The sequence below is a fragment of the Dipodomys spectabilis genome, unplaced genomic scaffold (genome assembly GCF_019054845.1).
Source record: "Dipodomys spectabilis isolate Male_0828 unplaced genomic scaffold, ASM1905484v1 ptg000098l, whole genome shotgun sequence".
NCBI lineage: Eukaryota > Metazoa > Chordata > Mammalia > Rodentia > Heteromyidae > Dipodomys > Dipodomys spectabilis.
The window spans coordinates 15,582,406-15,604,619 of NW_024870775.1; the positions used below are offsets into that span (position 1 = coordinate 15,582,406).

The following is a 22,214-nucleotide window of genomic DNA, read 5'->3' on the forward strand; positions in this document are numbered from 1 at the left end:
GATTATTGCCTAATTTAAATGTATAACAATACACTGAATTTTCAAAGATGCTCAAAATATTAGGGGATCATCACCAAAGAGTTATATGATATAAGCTCTGGATTAAATATACTATTAACAATGTCTTTTTACCAATAGATGAAGAAGAGTCCACTATTTAGCCAATCTCAAGAAAGAACTTGCTAAGAGAGCAAATTTTAACTTCTTCATGGTTATTTTTAATAACTTGGGTACAAAAATTCATGTGAGAACTTTAATGTCTATGTTGTTCATGAAAATTATGCTTTAAGATTATTTAGATAAAGTAAAATTGTTTATAATAAAAACCTAAAAGGAGGCCAGGCATCAAAGTCTCTCACCTATAATCCTAGCTACTCTGGAGGTAGAGATCTGAGGATCATAATTCAAAGCTTAGCCCATGCAGAAAAGTCCCAGATATTTTTTTTATCCCTAGTTCACCAGTAAAAAGCCAGAAGTAGAGCTGTGGCTCAAGGGATAGAGCTCCGTCCCTGAGAGAAAACCTTGTGGGTCAGTGCTTCAGGCCTGAGTTCAAGCCTAGTACCAGAGCAAAAGAATAAATATAAAAACAAATAAATAGAAATAAATAAAAAATTAAAATAAAAATACCTAAAACAGATACAGTTTAAACTTTTTTTTAGGAATCAGAAACATTATTTACAAAATTATAATCATTTACAAAATATAAGTGAATTTTATACATGTACTTTCAAATCCTCCTCGTCATTAGTCTGAGAGTTTTTGTTGTAATTTTATACAATTGTTTTGGGCTAAACATTGTTCTCAAAGACTTGAAGGCAGCTTTTTTTTGTTTCATATTTCAAGGTTATATTCCCTAAGATAGTTAGACTAAAATGCATCCCAGAATTTCTCATGCAAACCTAGTTTTCCTGTTATATTCAATACAAATGTTGATGGTTAAGGTATTTTAAAAACATGTATTTAGTAGGGTGTGGTGGCTCACACCTGTAATCCTAGCTGCTCAGGAGACTGAGATCTGTTCAAAGACAGTACAGGCAGGAAATTCTGTGAGATTCATATTTCAGTTAACCAGCACGAGTCTTGAGTGAAAACACACACACACACACACACACACACACACACACACAAACTTGTATCTAAAACTAGTTTACTAGGGCTTACTCAGTATGGAGAGAGAGGGAAGGAAGGAATTCTCAAATTGCACTTCTTTTTTTTTTTCCTGCTGGCAACATCTCTAAGTATTTCCCTATAACCCTAAAGGGCTACAACATTAGAGAACTTCCAGTAATGCAGGAGATTAGGCCACATGTTAATTTTCACTCACTTAAAAAAGCCTGGCCTTACAGAGAGCTCCCAGACACTGGAACCCTGGCCTCTTGTAGACATTGTTCCCAGCAGCAATCCTGGGGAGCATGTTGTCACCTGCATTAACACTGTTTCCTTAATTTGAAAATGTCTTTCAAGAAATTAGGAAGAAAAGCCAATACCTAGAAAACAATTCTGTAGAAACAGAAAGTTTCAAAATGTCAGTTGCACAGACCAATTGTTTTTCTCTTTTGTTCTCTTTCAAATTCCCAGTTCTTCAAAAATATATGATACTAAAAAAAATCATTTGCCAAATGCTTTCTCTATTTGTTGCTGAAGCTTAGACATCATCTATCATCATTCATAATCAAGCATGCATTTTAAAACAGTGCTGTAGAGTAGTCTGTTAATATCTGAATTTAGAAAACTTAGGAGTGGCAAAGTACCCATTGCTCACACCTATAATCCTAGCTATTCAGAAGGCTGAAAAATCGCTATTCAGACAGCCCAGGCAGACAAATCCATGAGAATTCTTACCTGTAATTAACCACCAAAATGTCAGCGGTGAAGGTGTGGCTCAAGTGGTTGAGCGACAGCAGTGAACAAGAAAGCCAAGTGATCGCAAAATCAAAATAAGTATAACAAAAGAAAAACTTGTAAATTACCAATCACTGGTTTAAAAATAAGAAGCTCAGTTTGGTGGTGCCACCTAGTGGTGATCAGGCATTATGATGACTGTTTTTGTGACCTGGCAAAATAGGGAGAAATTTACAATCCATTTCCACCTTCATATCTTTTCTGTAAGAGATGAGTCTCTCAAATGTGTTTGCCCAACCTGGCTTTGAACTGAAATCCTCAGATCCAAAAGATTACAATACCTTACTCTTTTCAATATTTTTCTAATAGCTTCTGTTCTAACCATTGTTCCACCAATTCCTCTGTTGGGTGATGCCATTTTTGTTTAATTGTAATAAGCATTTTGAAACCCACTTGCTCTGGAGAAGCTGCAGCCCCATACTGATGCCCTATGTGGATAATGGGACAGGTCTTGAACCAAGATACCTCTCTCCTCTAGTGAGCTATCCTCGGACATCCTTTAACCCAGGTCTGTTTAGGTTTTTGTCTAGAGATCTCAGAACTCTCCTGCCACCAGGAAAATCAAAGGAGTTGAGCTGATTGTAAATATTAACCCCAAAAGGCTTTTAAAACTCTTTTTAGTCTGGAGTTTGATGAAAGGTTGTGCTAAGCAGAAGGGAAGACAGAAAACTAGGAATCACTGGGTTTCTGCTGGGATAGATTTTGGTTTTTTGTTTGTTTTTGAAAGGGAATTATAGTGTAAGTTAAAAGTGAATTCAGATACACCCAGTATATAGAAATGTTGAAGAAAAGTAGACTGTCATTTGGAATGATTTGTACCAACTCTCTTGTACTACTTTAAACCATTTTAGTTTACATGCCGTTATAAGAAGTGATTTTCTTATTCAGCCATCCATGGGGCTGGGAAGGTGGCTCAGTGGTGGAGCGCTTGCCTTGCATGCCTGAGGCCCTGAGTTCGATTCCTCAGCACCACATAAGCAAAAAGAAAAAAGCCGGGAGTGGTGCTGTGGCTCAAGTGGTAGAACGCTAGCCTTGAGCTGAAGAGCTGAGGGACAGCACCCAGGCCCAGAGTTCAGGCCCTACGACTGGACCCCCCCGCCCCCCCGCAAAATTAATCTTATTCAGCCATCCACTCATCCATTCCTGCATTTATCACATTTACATTGAGCACCCTTCATACCAACATAGACATGATATAGCTGCTGCTGCTGCTTTTGTGTGTGTGGGTGCTGATACTGGGGCTTAAACTCAGGGTCTTTCTCTTTTATTTGGCTTTTTCTCTCAAGGCGGATGCTCTACTATTGGAAGCATCACTTCCAATTCCAACTTTTTTGGTGATTAATTGGAGATTCGAGTCTCTTGGATGTGCCTGTCTAGGCTGGATTTGAATTGCAATCCTCATATCTTAGCTTCCCAGATAGCTAGAATTACAAGCATGAACCAATGGTGCTTGGCCCATGGCATAGCTTCTAATGTGATTTCATGCTGTTCCACCCCAAATATGCACTCTGGTGTCATTTGTGACAACATCACAGTTAATTTCAGTATGTAATTAAGACTATATGGTTAAGAATGTCCATATAGGAACATATAAGACCACATGTTCATTGGCTTCACCAAAAGGTCTGTTACCACCACAAGCAATGCCAGCCTCTGGTGCCCAGTAGACAGCATGGAAGAAGGAAGTCAAGTGTTTGGGGACACATGACCCGGTGGTGGTACTGGAGCACTGTGACACCATCATTAGGCTTTGGTTCCACTGCTCTTAGTATCAGCAATTTAGGCAAGGATTTACTGTGTGCCATAGGATGGGCGTCTGTGTGATGCTAAGCTTGATGTCTCTGCTGCTCTAAATTTCCCCCAAGTTTAGTGTTATCTCATTTTCTTCCTGGCAAATGTTTGGGCACTTATAAGATAAATAGACATGTATTAAGATGTTACTCAATTCACATTCAAAGTAAAAGAGGCATTGACTCATGGGTCTCCTGGGAGCCGTGTCATAGCAACCACTTTGCTCTGATTCGAGGTGAAGATGAGTCAGGAAGACTCCAAAGGAAGATACTCCATAAAATCCTTAGGCATACTCAGAGTAGATTCCCCCCCAGCTGTTTCCTGATGAAAATTAATGTTAAATAAATAGACAGGAAGGCTGACCCTCGTAACCTCCTCCCAAGGCTTTGCTTCAGATACACTTTATTTACCTGCCACGGGTATGAGGAGGAATTTCATCCCTACAGGTAAGTGAAGAGCATCTATGAATATTAGAATGATCATTACCATGATGATGATGATGATGATGATGATGATGAACGTATCACCTGGGCAGGTAACAGGCAGGCTTCTCCTGCTGGATCTTGTGTTCCGTGGCCATGGCAAACCCTCTGACATCAACTCAAATATTGCTAGTTCTCCATCACTGATAAAAAACGCCTGTGGAGACTAGATTGCACACATGCTGAGAGCTGTAGGGTAGAGCAGAGGGTAGATATTTAATTTTCCTTTGTAAATAACTTCCATAAAAAGTGAGATCCACTGAGACAGCATTAAAGGTAGGAAATGAGTCCAAAGGGAACTGAGGCTTTTTGGTCTCAAAGAAGGTGGGAAAAGGACATAATAAGCGTGGAAATGAGAATGAAATTCTCCCAGGACAAATAAAACAAACTGTTTCTTACCCCTCTTGGGGAGCCTGCAAAGACTCCTGAGTTGTTCAGGATAGGCTTTATTTAGCCTATCCCAGAATCCAAACAGGTGCCTGAAGAATGAGATAAACCTTTTGTTTCCTTGCCTTTTCCCCTTAAATCTTTTCCTTTATCTTCCTTGCATAAGCTAAACTGTGAATCCTTGGAAATAAAGGGGGAAAAAACTATAATTACTCTGGTCCCGTGGACAATGCATAATTGAAGAAGAATGACGCGTGGTCTTTTGCGTTCTCCAGAGCGCCTCACCTCGTGGGAGCCGGCCAGAGAGCACTGTGTCCTTCAATCCCTACGAGTCAGACCGCGGGCCCTGGGTTGCAGAGAGAGGTGAGCACCACGCAAGGTCATCTGTGACTTGCACACCTTCTGTAGCATCTAGAATCACAAAAGAGGCAGAGTTCCAGCAGAACCAGGCAGGAGTTGCTTGGGCTGTACCAGCCTTGCCTTAGCAGCCCCATGCGGTGCTTCTCAAGTGCTCTACTGATTGACGCCATTATAAAAGCCCCCAAGAAGGCGATCTACACCCTACCCCCCAACCAGACCTAGTTGAAAGCCCTTGCTGCCTCTGATCTAGAAGACCTTTTTTTTTTATTCTTTCTCCTCACCCTGCCTTTAGTTCTCAACTATACTCCAGGTGACCAAAGATGGGTTGTGACTTCAAGAGAGGAGGGGGACTAAGCCTCACAAAAGATATGGTTCAGAGCCCAGCATGTCCTGATCTCCTTGCAGGCCCTCAGAGAGAAGCTATGCCCATGGACACAGAGGTGTATGAGAGCCCCTATGCTGACCCTGAAGAGATCAGGCCCAAAGAGGTGTACCTCGACCGAAGCCTGCTGACCCTAGAAGACAGCGAACTGGGCTCCGGAAACTTTGGGACTGTCAAGAAGGGCTACTACCAAATGAAAAAGTAAGCAGCATTGTTCTCCTAGGTTACTGTCTTCTGCCCAAAATCCAACCTAGTATAAAGTTTTCTTCTTCTTCTTCTTCTTTTTTTTTTTTTGCTAGTACTGGGGCTTGAACTGCTTGAACTTAGAGCCTTTCACTCTTGATTGGCTTTTTTGCTCAAAGCTGGTGCTCTGCCACTTGAGCCATAGCTCTACTTGTAGCTGTTTTGGCAGTTTATTGGAGTCTCAAAGACTTTCCTGTCCAGGGACTTTGAACTGTGATCTGAGATCACAGACTCCTAAGTAGCTAGGATTATAGATGTGAGCCTTCAGCCCCCAGCTTCATTTAGGCTTTTCTTTCTCAGAAAATATTGACTAGCTCAGCATGATCTAAGTGATATTTGTATGATAAAATGAAAAGTCTAATTGCTTTGCAAACTTGTTGAGGCTTGTTTAAAATGAACGAACTGTAACATGGAAATATACTGGAATATTGTGTTTGTTTTTAACCAGGAGCTTTTTATGTTTGGTACCAGTACTGGGGCTTGAATTCAGAGTTTTGTGGTCTCTCTTGACTTTTTCACTCAAAGCTGGAGCTTCACCATTTGAGCCACACTTCCATTTCTGGCTTTTTACTGGTTAATTAGAGATAATAGTTTCTCAGATTTGTTTACCTAGGCTGGTTTTAAATTTTGATCCTCAGATCTCAGCATCCTAAGTAACTAGGATTCCAGGCATGAATCATCAGTACCAGCTAACCATGAGCTTTAATATGTATACATATATTAATATTATAGCTGAACCTATATGAAGGAAATTTTATATTCTTATGCATATATGCAATCTAGATGACAAATAGGAAGATATTAAAATGATCTGAGTATATCGTAGCTGTTGAGGTTTATGTGGAAGTTATTTAAATATTTGACAAGTTAGGGTTTTTCCTTGGTTTAGGGCAATCTTTGCACCATCTGCACCATTAGTTACAAGTAATGTGTGTTTGTAAACTGAGAGAGTGTGAGAATTGCTTTACAGAAGACCCTTCTGTTTTGTGGCTGATATTTCCATGTTTCCTGCATAGAGAACATGCTTTGCATAATATGTTTTCTAGACGTGAGCCAGTTGGGGTTGTTTCTCACGTGCACTGATTTGTTTTCAGAGTTGTGAAAACAGTAGCAGTGAAAATCCTGAAAAATGAGGCCAATGACCCGGCTCTGAAAGATGAATTGCTCGCAGAAGCCAATGTCATGCAGCAACTGGACAACCCCTACATTGTCCGCATGATTGGGATTTGTGAAGCGGAATCTTGGATGCTGGTTATGGAGATGGCAGAACTGGGTCCTCTCAATAAGTATTTGCAACAGAACAGGTATCATGGTGCCCAGAATGTCCTGAGACTAGGGTCCACATTTGACTGCACTGAGCCTGATTTCTACAGGAAACCTCCCTTCTCCTCCCTTTCCACACAAGTCTATGCTCAGTGAAATTGAGAGGGGAAGATGACCTAGGAAGATGGGGAAAAAAACTTAGAGGAAAACTCTGAGCCAATTATTTTTATCTTCATTCTCCTCCTTGACTCACTGGAATTATCCAGTGTTAGACTTTGACTCAGGATTTCTAGTCTGGAAATCTCTCCTTTCTAGGTAGAACATGCTCTTTTTATTATTAATTAATTTGTTTATATTTTATTTTTATATGTGCGCCGGGCGCTGGTGGCTCACGCCTGTAATCCTAGCTACTCAGGAGATCTGAGGATCGCGGTTCAAAGCCAGCCCGGGCAGGAAAGACCGTGAGACTCCTATCTCCAATAAAAAACCACCAGAAAACCGGAAGTGGCGCTGTAGCTCAAGTGGTAGAGCGCTCGCCTTGAGCTGAAGAGCTGAGGGACAGCGCCTAGGCCCAGAGTTCAAGTCCCACGACCGACAAAAAAAAAAAAGAGTTTCTTATTTATATATGTGCGTGCACGTGTGTGTGTGTGTGTGTGTGTGTGTGTGTCTGTCTGTCTGTCTGTCTGTCTGTCTGTCTGTCTGTCTGTCTGTCTGTCTGTATGTATGTGCCAGAAGTGGGGCTTGAAATCAAGGCCTCACATTCTTGCTTGGCTTTTTCACTCTTGTCTTGTGCGTTACCACTTGAGGTACTCCTTCACTTCCACTTCTTAGTGGTTGATTGGAGGTAAGAGTCTCTTGGGATTTGTCTGTCTGGGCTGACTGAAACTTGATCTTTAGATCTCAGCTCCTGAGGAGCCAGTGATGACAGGAATGAGCCACTTGTCTATTAAGTTCCCTTTAGTGATAACTTCTGAAGGTGTTGGTTGCTGTGTACTGGTTGCATCCATCTGTGGAGCAATTATGCTGTACTCTTTTAAAGCTGTTATTGAGATAGAAAAACTCAGAGGAAGAATGCCAGCCAAAGATTCGTTCCTCCATATGCTGCATTTTGCTTGTACTTAGATTGTCATTTTCGTTTCCATCAACAGAAGGCATTGTTACCTGTCCTTTGCAGGTAAGAAATTGAAGAGTCTTATCTCCAATTAACTACCAAGAAGCCAGAAGTGAAGGTGTGGCTCAAGTGGTAGAGTGCCAGCCTTCAACAAAAAAGCTAAACAAGAACATTAGGCCCTGAGTTCAAGCTGTACTGGCACAAAAATAGAAGAATAGGGAGTAAGTGGATCTACTTGTGTGGGTCCTGAAAAGCATAGTTGCCTCCATGTTCACTGCCCCTAATGGTACCCTTTTGACCTTCAGGCATGTCAAGGACAAGAATATTATAGAGCTGGTCCATCAGGTCTCCATGGGAATGAAGTATTTGGAAGAGTGCAATTTTGTGCATAGAGATCTGGCCGCAAGAAACGTGTTGCTGGTCACTCAACATTATGCTAAGATCAGTGATTTTGGTCTTTCCAAAGCACTTGGAGCTGATGAAAGCTACTATAAGGTAGGAAAATCTCAGCTAGAAGTCATGGCAACAGGTCACAATAAATCAAGAGGGAAATATGTGGGCTCTTCATTTCAGTGTGATAGGATCTGAAGAAGCAATTCCACAAGTAGCCCTGGCTTCTCTCAAAACCCCTTCGTTCCTTCGTTCCTTCGTTCCTTCCTTCCTTCCTTCCTTCCTTCCTTCCTTCTTTCCCTCCTTCCTTCCTTCCTTTCCTTCTTTCATCTTTCCTGCCTTCCTTTCCTTCTTTCATCTTTCCTGCCTTCCTTTCCTTCTTTCATCTTTCCTGCCTTCCTTTCCTTTTTCTCTTTCCTTCCTTCCTTCTTTCCTTTCTTCCTTCTTTTTCATTATTCTCTATAAATGATCGTACAAAGAGGTTTCAGTTCAGCAAGTCTATGAATACAATGCATCTTGATCAATGTATCTATGCTCTTCCATCATTCTTCCCCATCTCTCCCAACCCTACCCATCCCCTCAAGTTACCTGATTCCATTTTCACACGTGTGTGCTGCATGTTATTACTGCATTCACCCACTCTTCTCTCTCTGTTCATCTTCCTTCACCTCAAGAGGAAACATGTTTCAGCTTCCTGGTATTCATTTTGTTAAAATATAATTTTAGTTGTTCAAAGCAGTTGTGCTTTTGAAATCCTTCCCTGCATGTAGCATACTTTAGTCAATTTGTTTGTGTTCATATGCATATGACCCTATATATGTTCATTATATGTTTATAATGTAGCTCTAACTTACACATATGAGAGGAAGCATGCATTCTTTGTCTCTCTGAACCTGACTTACTTCTCTAAACATAATTTTCCAGATCCTCCCATTCCCCTTTGAGTGATATAATATTATTCCTCCTAATGGATGAGTAAAATTTCTAAGTGTGTGTTTATACATATATGTTTGTACATATATGCTTATACATGTATATGTACACATATACATACATTTTCTTGATCCACTTATCCATTACTGGCAAGCTGGGTTGTTTCCCTAAGTTGGCTACAGTGAACAGTGTCAACAACGAACATGAATGCACAGGTGTCTTTACTGAATCCTGACTTGTAGTCTTTTGGAGAAAAGTCCAAGAGGTATCACTAGATCATAGGGCAATTCTGTGTTTAGTACATTGAGAAATCGCCACAGTGCCTTCCATAGTGGTTGTACTAGTTTACATTCCCACCAACCGTGTAATAGAGTTCCTGGTAAAAATGCTCTTATTCAGTATTGATCCTATCAGTTAAAATAAAGTAAAAATACTCTAATATATCATCCATTGAGATTTTTTCAGACTAGTGTCTTCCAAATTATCTTTCATGAAATAGCAGGGAAGCAGATATTAACTGATGGCTCATTTTGCAAAAAGAGAAGTGTGGAAATCCACGGCTAACTTCCTTTGGAAAAATGCAAGTGGGATGGGATGATTTCTGAAACATTTCCCTGAGCCCTGTTTCTGTGAATAGGTATTGTGAATGCAAGTGGATAGTTGGTCTTTGTTGTATATCTCAACTCTAATTCATCCATGGACTCCTTTTCCCCACAAAACATGTGTCCCACCTATGGGACGCTGTTTTACCACCCCCGGTATGGATCACTTCCAAAATAATCTTTAACAAATACACAGATCTATATGTAAAAGTTTGAAAATGCAGATGCAAAGTGTCAAGTAAGTTTGGCATCTCTACCCAAGTAAAAAATTAAGGTCTCCTGTCTTTCTACTATGTATGAGGAAATTGTCCTATGAGCATAATTAGTATCTAGGGTAATTGAGCTATTTTTTTTTAAAAGATAATACGCTGAGTGATTTACTTGTGTAATCTTAACTACTCGGGAGGCTGAGACAGGAGGATCATGGTTTGAAGCCAGTATAGGTAGAAAAAGCCATGAGACTCTATTTCCAATTAAGTAGCATAAAACTGGATTGGAGAAATGACTGAAATGATAGAGTACCAGCCATGAGCAAACAAGCTGAGCCAGAGTGCAAGGCCTGAGTTCAAGCCACAATATCAGCAAAAGAAAAATAAAAGAAAAAGAAAAATCAATGTAATGAATGAGACTAGAAAACACCTGCTCATCTGTCCAGGCTGAACTAAGGATGGACTCCCAGTAAAGCATAGTACTAACCAAACTGGACATGCACTTAGACTTCCCTAAGTAACTTCACAAGCACCCACCCTACTTTCTGAGGTGGTGCTTTTTCTGCTACCCACCTCCAAATCCTCTAAGGAACTAATAACAGCAGAAAGAAGAGAAAGGAAATAAACCCTATGAACATATCTACGGTTTATGATGACCAAGTAATAGGATTACATCTGGTAAGGAAAAGAATGTGCTGAGGAAAAATCTGTAGCTCTGCAATTCTCTAGGAATATCTAAAAGTCTCAGCAATAAATGGAAAACTTTATAGGGCCAATTCATAAGTGGCAAGAAAGGACCAGTGTGGCCATTCTGTTTGGGACTGTGGGATTGAGCCTGAGTGTCACAACCTGAGATGGTTATTGAAGTCCTAAGGGACTGTAAGGTTCACCCTGGGAAGGTGGAGCAGACTCATCCCTCTTCTTGGTTAAGTCTCCGCCCAGTACCTGTGTCACCTAGGTAACGGACACACTAGAAAGCAGTCACCTTCCCCCCTCCCTGAGGTCACATCCGAATCCTGGGTGGCCACACCTTCTCCCACCCCTGGTCTTGGTAAGTCTGGCCTGGCTGTGGTTCGATCCTTTTTTATTCCTGCTGCGTGGGCTTCCAACTTGACCAGAGGCGGCCAGCAAATAAACCTTTCCCTTGCCTGAATACCACGTGCTGCTCTCTTTAGTCGGATGCCAATTTAATTTACCTAACAGTGGCCATGTCCTTCCTCCCGGAAATGGAGGATGTCAATTGTTAATGGGATGAACCCCAGGAGCAGGCTGGCTTCACCCTCTTGGGCCCTGAAAGCCTCTGGGAGAGCATCATAGGCACCACCAGCTGCCCAACATCTTGCTCCCACACAGCCTATCACTCACCTCATTCCTCACAAAACAGCCATCCTAGAGGGGTGTCCTTGGAAATGAGGGTCCTGAGAAAAATAACAACATGGTCTAGACAGAGGTACAGCCCAGGACACCCCAGCCTAGAAGAAAGACACAGGACTTGGGAAGATAGAATGTGTTCTAAAGCTAGGCATATGTTGGAGCGAAGAAGCCAAGAAGCCTGTGTGGTGCAGGCGCTCTCAGAGGACACAGAGAAGGGGGAAATGTCAATGTGTCACTGTTATCTTCTGCTGTCTGACAGGTTGGCTCATGCTCGGTGCCCTGCAGCCCTAGCTGGTGTGCAGCGTCCACACCACAGTGTGGGTAGATCTCAGTGAGGACTGGTGCGTTTGTTGCACACAGTAGCTGGGAGGCTGCCCCACGGAGGTCCAGGGATCCAGTTCCATTCTATACATTCATTAGTTAGTGACTAATTAGAGTCATACTGTGAGCCTCCTAATGGCCCTTGGGCTTCCTCACAGCGTGGCAGCTCAAGAGTCGGAAACAGAGGTTTGTGACATTGACAAAGCTGATAAGGCCTGGATTCAGAAACTCTTGTCAAGTGATTTCCACTTGATGGGTTGGTAAGAATTGCCACAGACTACTTAGATTCAAAGGACAAGGGAGGAAAGACCTGTCTTTAAGAATGTGGTTTGTTCTGTTTTCCTACATGACCTATTTCTTATAAATCACTGTCTTGCTTTGTTCATTTGTAATGATTTGATCCTTTTAGATCTGATAGGCTCTCTGCATAAATCTATTCATCTGCTTGTATTCGGATGGGCCCCTTGAGAAAGAAGCATCCAAGAACCTGAACACTGCTTCTGACACTGCCCTGGCTATTAGACAGTATATTGTTAGAGAAGGCACCAACAGCTCTCCGAGAATCAGCCGGGAGAGACAGGACCATAACAGAAGTAAAAGCCATGTTAGAAGAGGCAATGAAGGGTCCAGCAATCCTGAAAAGTAGAGACAGGAAGGACTTCTTTAGGAACATGGAGCAGAGTGAAGTATAAAAGAATAAAGAGTTAAACCAGATCACAGAGCAATGACAGTGAGGGAAGCAGGGTCTGTGTGGCACCCGGCTCAGCTCCAACACTCTCACCCCTTGGCTCCCTTTGGGGCAGACACAAGCCTCTGAGATGTGTTCCAGTTGATTTGTAATAGAAGAAAGCTGCAAACTATCTAAGAGACTTTCAGTAGGAGTCTGACTCTATCAGTCCTGGGGGATTCAATGCAGCACAGAAGGCAATTCTTTTCAAAGAGTTCATGTGCTGATATACAGTTGGGTTCATGATGTTCCAGGTAGGAACATTAAAAAGTAAGTTGCACACACACACACACACACACACACACACACACACACACACACACACACACACAGAGCATGTTGCAGCTCATAAGCTTATTTATCCTTCTATAAATTATGGTAAAATGCATATAACAAAATTTAGCACCTTAATTTCAAATTCTCAGTTTAATGGCGCTCAGTACACACAATACAATATAACAATACAACTTGATGTCAGAATTCTTTCCACTTGCAAGTTAAACTCTGTATTCATCCATCAGATACTCTCCTCTCTCCTCACCCTGCCCGACAGTCTATTTTCCCCTCTGTCTTGTGGATAGTTCTAGTGACTCTAGGTCTTCATACAAGTGCAGTTATACTGCCTTTGTCCTTTGGTCGCTGGCATATTCCCCTTACCATGATCCCATAGGTTTCTTCTATGTGGCAGTCTGGGTTAGGGCCTTTTTCTCTCCTCTTCACGGGTGGACAGCACCCATGCCATGGTCTGGAGGGGCCACAGTTTCTGTTCATCTCAGTTCTGGGGACTAAAGCTGCGCTGAGCATGGTGCATTGCATGTTGTTCATGAGATGCTGGCCTCTGCTTTGTCTGTAGGCACAGACACACGGGAAGTGGCCGGTGAAGTGGTACGCGCCAGAGTGCATCAACTACTACAAGTTCTCCAGCAAGAGTGACGTGTGGAGCTTCGGGGTGCTGATGTGGGAGGCGTTTTCCTACGGGCAGAAGCCTTACCGTGTGAGCTGGCCTTTACTCTCTGCTTCATGTCTCAGCTCTAGCACAAATGAGCACCAGACTGTTTTCACAGGAACCCGAAAATGATGAAAGAGCTCTTTTAAAAACATTACTTGATGCTAACTGAACAGGGTTGTTTCTTCACTGCATATTAAATGTATAGATAGATGCATAGAATTGATATCCAGATGTACTTTATTAGTGTTGAAATAGAATTATGACTACTGACAGTACAAATTTATCACTGCTATGAGTTTTAGATGTGTGTGTGTGTGTGTAAGAGAGAGAGAGAGAGAGAGACTTGAACTTAGGGCTTCTTCCTCTGCTGGGTGGTGCTCTATCACTTGAGCCATGCCTCCACACCTCCACTTCCAGCTTTTTGGTAGTTAATTAGAGGTAACAGTCTCTCCGATTTATCTGTTTTGACTGGCTTTGAACCTTGATTCTCAGATCACAGCCTCCTGAGATCTGGGATTATGGGTGTGAGTTACTAGTTAGAATATTTTAATATATTATATATATTATATGTCATCTTACATACACATACATTAATATAGCAGCATGAAGCTGATACCTGCCATGAAATGAACCTCCAGTTGGGGAAACAGTAGAACCCAGAGTCCCAACTTCCCTTCCCACTGGGCAGTCCCTCCTGACCTCCAGTCATGCATTTGATGTGCTCCTGGCTGTGTAGCTTACATCATTGAAAGCATTCCGTCTGTGCATGTACTCATTTCCTCTTGGGGGAAGAATTGTTTTGTTTGGTATGCTAGCACTAGTTTCAAAGCTCGTGTGTATTTGTTTGTCTCAGGGAATGAAGGGGAGCGAGGTGACTGCCATGCTGGAGAAAGGAGAGCGCATGGGCTGCCCCACAGGGTGCCCGCGAGAGATGTATGAGCTAATGAACCTGTGCTGGACCTATGAGTGAGTACCAGACACTTTCTGCTATATGTCCAGGGCTCTGGAGAGAGATGGCCTTTTCAAGAAACACACATCACGTTCTGCCCTCCCAGTAAACCAGGGAGCCAGGAGCAGGGACTGTCTTGCTCAAGATCCAGTTATGTCACTTAACAAAAGGGATGCATCCTGAGATATGCACCAGTCCGCATTCTGGCCCTTGTGTGAGCATTTTAGAGTGTCCTTATACAAAATCACCAGGCAGCACGAACTTATGGGATCACTATCAGAAGCTTTAGTGAGTCTCCAGAGTTTGGAACATACACCCGTGATGTGCTCAGGCAATGGCTAGTACCTTATCCGGCAACAGAACATTTAATCTCCACTAGGAGATCCTGCAGATCACGGACAGGTTCAGTGCCAGAGGCTTACCATGTGATACACTCGCACACTCCCCAGTGTAGTTACCCAGTTCGTAACATGCAGGACTCTTTTGCTCCCTGCTAAACCACCCTCAACATCTCCAGAGCATAAGTACATTATGAGTACTCTGAAATTTTGGACAGCAGCGGAGGCACTGGACACATTCTGGGATGGCAGAAGGTGGATGTCAGTCACTGCTCCAGAGCATGGAGCTTCTTAGGAAGTGCTGCTAAGTGCTACATGTTGGAACACTGCAGATGAAGCATTAGCCACAATGCCATTTGATGGGACTACCCAAGTGGGCAGTGCAGAAAACACTCTGCTCTGCTAATAGTAGTGGTTCTTGGTGCTCAGTGTGTTCTGGTAGTTGTGAGACAGAATGGCTGGATGTGGAATGTAGCAATGAGCTTAATATCAGGATCTTTTTTTTTTTTTTTTAACACTGTTGGCAACTTTATCCCTTGGCATTATAGCCCCAAATTTTGCAAAATAGGAAAAAATATAACTTCGTTTTGTCAGTATGAGGACTTTAATTCAGGGCCTGGGTTCTATCTCTTAGCTTTTTTGCTCAAGGTTACTACTCTATCACTTCAGCCATCGCTCCACTTCCAGCTATTTGGTGGTTAATTGTAGATAAGAGTCTCACAGACTTTCCTACCCAAAGCTGGCTTTGAATCATGACCTTCAGATCTCAGCCACATGAGGTGCAAGCCACTAATATGAAACTCGCTTACAAATAACTTGGAGGTGAGGATGGATTCTCAAGGTTTTAATGAAGACAATGGGCTTGCAGGTTCCATAGTAGTAGATTCAACAAACAATGGATTGAAAATATATGCCTAACTGCATCTGAGAGGAACAGTGAAACACGCCATATCATATTTTGTCATTATTCCCTTTACAATACAGTCTTACAGCTATTTCCATAACAATTACCTTATGTCCAATATTACATAAGTAATTTAGAGGTGGTTTGACATATACAGGAAGATATCTGAAGTTATATGCAATACTGTATTATTTTATAGAGCAGACTGGAACATCTGAGGATTTTGGTATTGATGGGGGTTCTGAAACTAGTCCTCTGTGGATGTGGAAGAGCAGCTATACATCCTTAAATTGATACCGTATGCTCCCGTTAGAGCATGCGCATGCTTATTTGCAGATCATGGATTATTAAAAGTCTTGCCCATAGTTTACTTATATCAGCACATCATTTACTAACAGCACAGCCTTCCTGTGTTAAGATTTACAACAGAAAATAGGTGTGGTAGGGCACACCTGTAATTCCAGGTACTTGGGAAGCAGAAGCAGGGGACCCATGCTTTGAGGCTAGCCTGGACAAAGCTAGCATGACCTAGTCTCAAATTAATAATAATAATAACAACAACAACAAAAATAATATAGTAGGATGGACCTAGGGAGAGCATAATTCAAGTGGTAAGCACTTGCCTAGTAGGCTCAAGGTCCTGAGTTCAATTTTCAGTGCAGAAGAAGAAGATGATGATGATATAATAGACAACATCTAGGTCTTTGTCTTGGCTATCACTGTTTTACATTCTAGAGCTCCTATTAGCCAGGAGCCAGTGGCTCATGCTTGTAATCCTAGCTACTCATGTGGCTGATATCTGAGGATCACAGTTCAAAGCCAGCCCTGGCAAGAAAAGTCCGTGAGACTCTTATCTCCAATAAACCACCAGAAAACGAGAAATGGTGCTGTGAATCAAGTGGTAGAGCGCTCACCTTAGCTGAGGAGCTGAAGGACAGCACCCAGGCCCAGAGTTCAAGCCCCACAAATGACAAAAGAAAATAAAAAATAAAAAAAATAAGAGCTCCTATTAACAGCCCCCATTGAGAAAGTGAAACATCATCCATTGGAGCATGAGAAGGAAGAAAAATACTTACACCCATATATTTTTTCCTCTCAAACGTTTGAGAGTTAAACATGATCCACGTCTGTAATATGTCCAGCTCCAACATGTTTTTAGACATGTTGCTGGAATTGCAAAAGCCTGTACAGGGGGAGAGTTGTAAAGGATCCCGAACTTCTCCAGTACACGATTCCCTTGGAGATCTTGAGAAAATGCAGGGTTGGGTTCTGTAGGTCTGGAGTGGGATGAGGCTGTATTTCTGTTTCAGAACATCAACCAGATAGACAGATGCTGAAGCACCTCTTTTAAGCTTTGGCTACCAGGGAGTGCAACTGTTTGCGCTCTATGCTGTAGAGGGGTGGTTGATCTATAGTATTTATTTCAAGAGCCGTCTTGACACACACTAACATCTCTTTCCCAGGGTGGAGAAGAGGCCTGGATTTGTAGCAGTGGAACTGCGGCTGCGCAATTATTACTACGACGTGGTTAACTAGCAGCTCCCTCTGGTGTCTGTCCCCTCCTGGGCAAATGTATTCTGATGGACTGGTTTTCAGTGTCTGCAACACCTCTGCCGGTGGAGAGAGCCAGCCTCATGTGGAACATGGCATGTCCTTGGACTCTCCCTCCCCAAAACAAGCTCATCCCCAGAAGGAGGATGGACAAAGGGGCCCCTGAATTCATCTGTGTGGTTTTCATGACAGATCACTTTTAAGATCTGATTCCGAATTCCTTTTATTTTCACTGGGGCCTGGACTGCAGGAATCCTGGAAAACTTGAACTAGAGGCAGGGCTGGGGGGTGTAGCATCTGCAGATCAAGCTAGCATTTCGCAGGTGATTCCTGAGATGGAGAGACAGCCAGGGTAAAAAAGGACAACGGCATCTTGAACAGACTTTGGCAGCTGTGAGACTGATCCCTGGTCACAGAAATGCTGTCTGAATGGATAAATGCTATGGGAGCTTTCAAAGAAAGAGGAGGAAGAGGAAGAAGAGTAGAAGGAAGGAGAAAAGGAAGAGAATGAAGAGGAGGCGGAATAAGCTCTACCAGTATGAGTTCTAAGCATCTAGCCAGTTAGTGAACTAATAATAATATGAATAGTCATAATTAATAATAAACCTGGATGTTGCTTTTGCTCTGTGTTTGGAACATAAGAAACATCTGGAAGAGGAACAAAGCCCCTAGGAAACCCCTGGTTTGGCCTGCATGCCCCTTGCAGACTATGCCGAGGCCTGTCCATCTGTGCCTGATAGGGACAAGTGAATAAAGCTCCCCTTGCGTGGGAGTGGCAGGCTCCTGTTCACCTTGTGTGACATAGAATACTTCAGACTGCCATGTCTGGAGCACAGCAGAGAGCATGCTACCATGAATGAATGCATGCATCTGTAAGGAAGGCCATGCTGGTCCCCTTTAGTTGCTATCATGGATCATCTAGACTGGGCAATTTATGAAGACATTTATCATTCACAGTTCTGGGAAGTTCATTGCCAAGGTGCAGGCATCTGATGCGTCGAAGCCTGGGAGGGCATTGCTCGGACAGAGAGAGGGCCCCACTCTTAAGACCTCCTCTACACGTAATCACATCCTAAAGTCCCACCTACAAAGACCCTATCCTAGACATTTGTATTTATACTATGTCATATAATTTTGTCTTCATCACAAGAATTTGGGGGGGGCTCAACTGCACCAGAGAAGAGGACAACTTGAGTATCAAAGTCATCTGAAGAGGAGTTTCTGAAGAGAGAATCAATTCACAGTAAAATTAAGACTCTAATCCTCATCCCCAAATGGGCCTTATTGAGAGTGGCCTTGGGCTGAACATGTTTGGCCTGAGAATTCTCTTCCAGGCCCTAGACTTAACGACTCCCCACCTAAGGTTTTCCCTCATGCAAATCATCAACCCTTTTGTGTGTTTTGCTTGAGTCTCTGGAAACTCAAAAGCTCCTGGGCACCAGCAAGTTAATGCCTGTGATCCTAGCCTCTCAACAGGCTGAGATCTAGAGGACTGTGGTTCAAGGTTAGCCCAAGCAGAAAAGTCTATGAAACTCTGTCTCCAAAATAACCAGCAAAAAAGCAGGGCTGGAGGCATTGCTCAAGCAGTAGAGTACCAACCAGCCAAGCAAGTCGTCTGTGTACAAGGTCATGAATTTAAATCCCACCAAAAAGAAAAAAAGTTAAAAACAATCCAGCCATATGTCAGTAGACACATGCAAAGTTGTACCCACCTTACTGTCCACTTAGGACATGTAAAACACACACAGCCCTGGATGACAGAACAGGATCTACTCACAAAGGGCAACAACACACTGAGAAAGGAGGCCATTTTACCTTTCCTTTGCTGAAGGAAGACAAGCTCACTTGTTGAGTTTGTGTTAAGTTGCCTTAGAAGCCACCCACACCCTTTGGAATTGTAGTTCCTGATAGGATAGATGTGTGCTAAACTGAGCCAGTTCCCAAAACATAGTCAAGTCCCTGCAGTTGTGAAGATCAGTGACAAAATCTCCATTGGTCAGACCATAAGAGATGTAGAGTCATGAGGACAAGGGTTGAGCATGCTGGGTTTGGTAAAGAGGCTGCATCAGAGGCTCTGATTCTGGGCTCTGAGTCTACCTGACTCAGCTCTCACTGTAAGTATGTGTGTGCCTGTGTGTGTGTGTGTGTGCATGCATGTGCGCATGACTGGAATTTGAACTCAGAGCCTCACATTCATGCTTGGCTTTTCTGCTCAAGGCTGGCACTTTACTGTTTGAGTCATGCCTCCACTTCTGGCATTTTGCTGGTTAAGTAGAGATGAGTCTCACAATTTTGTCTGTCTGGGCTAGCTTTGAACAGGGATCCTCAGATTTCAGCTTTCCAATTAGCTAGGATTACAGGCACAAGCCAGTGACATAGGATGGATCTTTAATAAGATTATCTGCTCAAAGAGTAGTCTGTGTGTGTAATAACTTCTTGGATATTTTTGGCCTCTCTAGTAGCATCCCTCCTTCCTAGGAGTCTGAGCCTGACCAACATAAGGCTGACAGAAGGCTGGCCAGCCTGGCCACGGACACGGGTCCCTCTGTCCTGGAGACAATGTCCAGGGCCTCTCACTGTAGACAGCAGGTTCCTGTGTTGTATAGAACCCCATGGGCCAGTGTGAGGCTGTCTTATCTGGTAGAAATCATGATCTTCCATCAAGAATAATTGTGTGTGTGTGTGTGTGTGTGTGTGTGTGTGTGTGTGTGTGGGTGTGTGTGGGTGTGGGTGTGTGCCAGTACTGGGGCTTGAACTCAGGGCCTGTGAACTATCCCTTAGTTTTTTAATTCAAGGATTCAAGGAGGCTGTTCTACCAGTTGAGCCACAGGTCCACTTCCAACTTTTCGGTGATTAAATGGAAATAATAGTTTCACAGACTTTCCAGCCTGGGCCAGCTTCCAACCATGATCCTCAGAGCTCAGCCTCCTGAGTAGCTAGGATTACAAGTGTGAGCCACCAGTTCCCAGCTTAATTCTTTTTCCCCTGGGGTGATGGCAGCTTACTAAAGGAGGACCAAGGCTGAGGAAAGGGCAAATTTGGAGAGAGACCTTTCTCCAAGCAACTCCCAGGGACCTTTCAGCCACCGTGCCGGGCTAGAGTTCTGCTCACAGGCTGTCCTGCAGGTCCTTCCAATCTCTTTCCTGGGGGCTGTGCTCTCTCTCTCTATGCCTTTCACCTGCTGGCCTTTTTCACAAGGGCACAAACGAGCACCCTGGGCTGCACTGGCTACAGTCTACTAACTACAGATGCCAAAGATACCTTGCTGCCTGCCAGAGCAAATGTCTCATACAAGCAAAATCATGGCACATGTTTTCCGGTGAGCATGCTGTTCGCCCTTCATCTTAACCCACTTTGCTGCTGGATGGTAACTTCAGGTGGACATGAGCCTGATGATTACCTCCATCAGCAGAGGTGGCGGCTCGATGGTCAGTCTTCCCCAGCCAACCCTGCGGCAAACAGCATGCTTCCCACATATTTCAGAAGGGCTACGTTGTGTCACTTGGTTGTTTGAAACTGCATGAATAAAAACGTAAGACTAGCTTGGTCGTGATGTCCACATGAATCATTGGGACAGGACAGGCTCACTGCCAGCTAGTGTTCGATGGCATTGTCAGCTATGCAAGCTGCATGGCAGAAAGTTGAGGCCCTGCCGCATTGTAAAACACGGATTTACATCTGCCACACCGGAGGAGGCCTGTCCTGTGGGTGTGTGGGCTCCATTTCATGGATCTCCCATGAGGATCTCATAGCCCATCCGTACGCTAGTGAGCGGTGGACCATGAAGACCCCCATCCCCTAAGGCCAAAGCAGGGCATGGGGTATGAGCTCTGCCTTCCTCTGTGAACCCAGCCTGAGAGCACTGGGACAGAACAGGAAACAACTCCCAAGCCCCGTCCCCCCTCCTGCTCAAAGACTACAGCAGCCAGGTGCTGCTGGCTTACCCTGTAGTCCTAGCTACTCAGGAGGCTGAGCTCTGAGGATCATGGTTGGAAGCTAGCCCAGGCAGGAAAGTTTATGAGAGAATTATCTCCAATTGATCACCAAAAAAGTTGGAAGTGGAGCTGTGGCTCAAAGTGGTAGAGCAATAGCCTTGAGCAGAAAATGTTAGGGACAGCACTCTGTCCCGGAGGTCAAGCCCCATGACCAACCAAAATAAAAAAGATTGTAGATACACACACACACACACATACTCACACGCACGCACATATGCATTCACAGATGAAGTCACACTTGCCTCCATAGACAAAGTTATGCTGCACACCCGTGAATATGTGCATAAGCAGACATTATATTCATGTATGTGGGCACACAATTATATGCATGCATGTATATAATTCCTCTGTATGATGTATATGTGTACTGATAGAAGATCAAGCCTTAGTACATGGTCTTTTGAGAGGCCTTTAAGATCCCAGCTGTGGTATGCAACATACATTCCCACATGTGCGTGTGTGTGTGTGTGTGTGTGTGTGTGTGTGTCTGTGTCTGTCTGTCTGTCTGTCTCTCTGTCTGTATCTCTATTTGCCCACATCTGACTCACACCCCAGGACACATGACCATTCACAGAAAGAACCCTCCTCTGGAACATGCTCTGAGCTAGCGACTGACCCTGCCTGAGCCACCAGAGCCCTGTCTCCCTGGCCATTCCTGTGAGCCAGCCCCCCCTCCCCCCCACCACCCCATGGGCCACCAGACCAGCAAGTGATGCCGGCCACACGCGGGCTCAGCTGGGGACATTTCCAGCAGCTACATTCTTAGCTAAGCATTGCTGCCGTGAAGCCATGAGTCAGACGCTTTACAGCCCTGCAGCCTTGGAGGTCTGTGAGCCAGTCTATTTTCCATAGCTGTCACCAAGCTGTGGCTCACTGAGGGAGAAAACGTGGATTGTTCATAAACAACTCGTCCTTATTCAGGAAAAAGAAAGAGCCAGTGTCTGGTACTTTCTTCTCCATGGCTCCTATCAGGTGACATCATACGTTTCTGGAAACACGGAGCTGCCCAAGCATGGCATTCAGTGTGGTAAACACACTGCCAGAAACAGCT

General features: G+C 43.6%; 1 protein-coding gene across 2 annotated transcripts in view; it reads left to right on the plus strand.

Annotated features, from left to right (window-relative positions):
• Syk (spleen associated tyrosine kinase) overlaps positions 1-17,789 on the plus strand; it is a 77,036-nt gene extending 59,247 nt beyond the window's left edge. For both annotated transcript variants that reach the window (XM_042686660.1, XM_042686661.1), the window contains 7 exons: positions 4,838-4,925; positions 5,328-5,505; positions 6,642-6,851; positions 8,227-8,416; positions 13,331-13,471; positions 14,280-14,392; positions 17,081-17,789. In XM_042686660.1, coding sequence (XP_042542594.1) covers positions 4,838-4,925; positions 5,328-5,505; positions 6,642-6,851; positions 8,227-8,416; positions 13,331-13,471; positions 14,280-14,392; positions 17,081-17,153 — 993 coding nt within the window. In that variant the 3' untranslated portion in view covers positions 17,154-17,789. The remainder of the gene's footprint in view (positions 1-4,837; positions 4,926-5,327; positions 5,506-6,641; positions 6,852-8,226; positions 8,417-13,330; positions 13,472-14,279; positions 14,393-17,080) is intronic.
• The last annotated feature ends 4,425 nt before the right edge of the window (positions 17,790-22,214 follow it).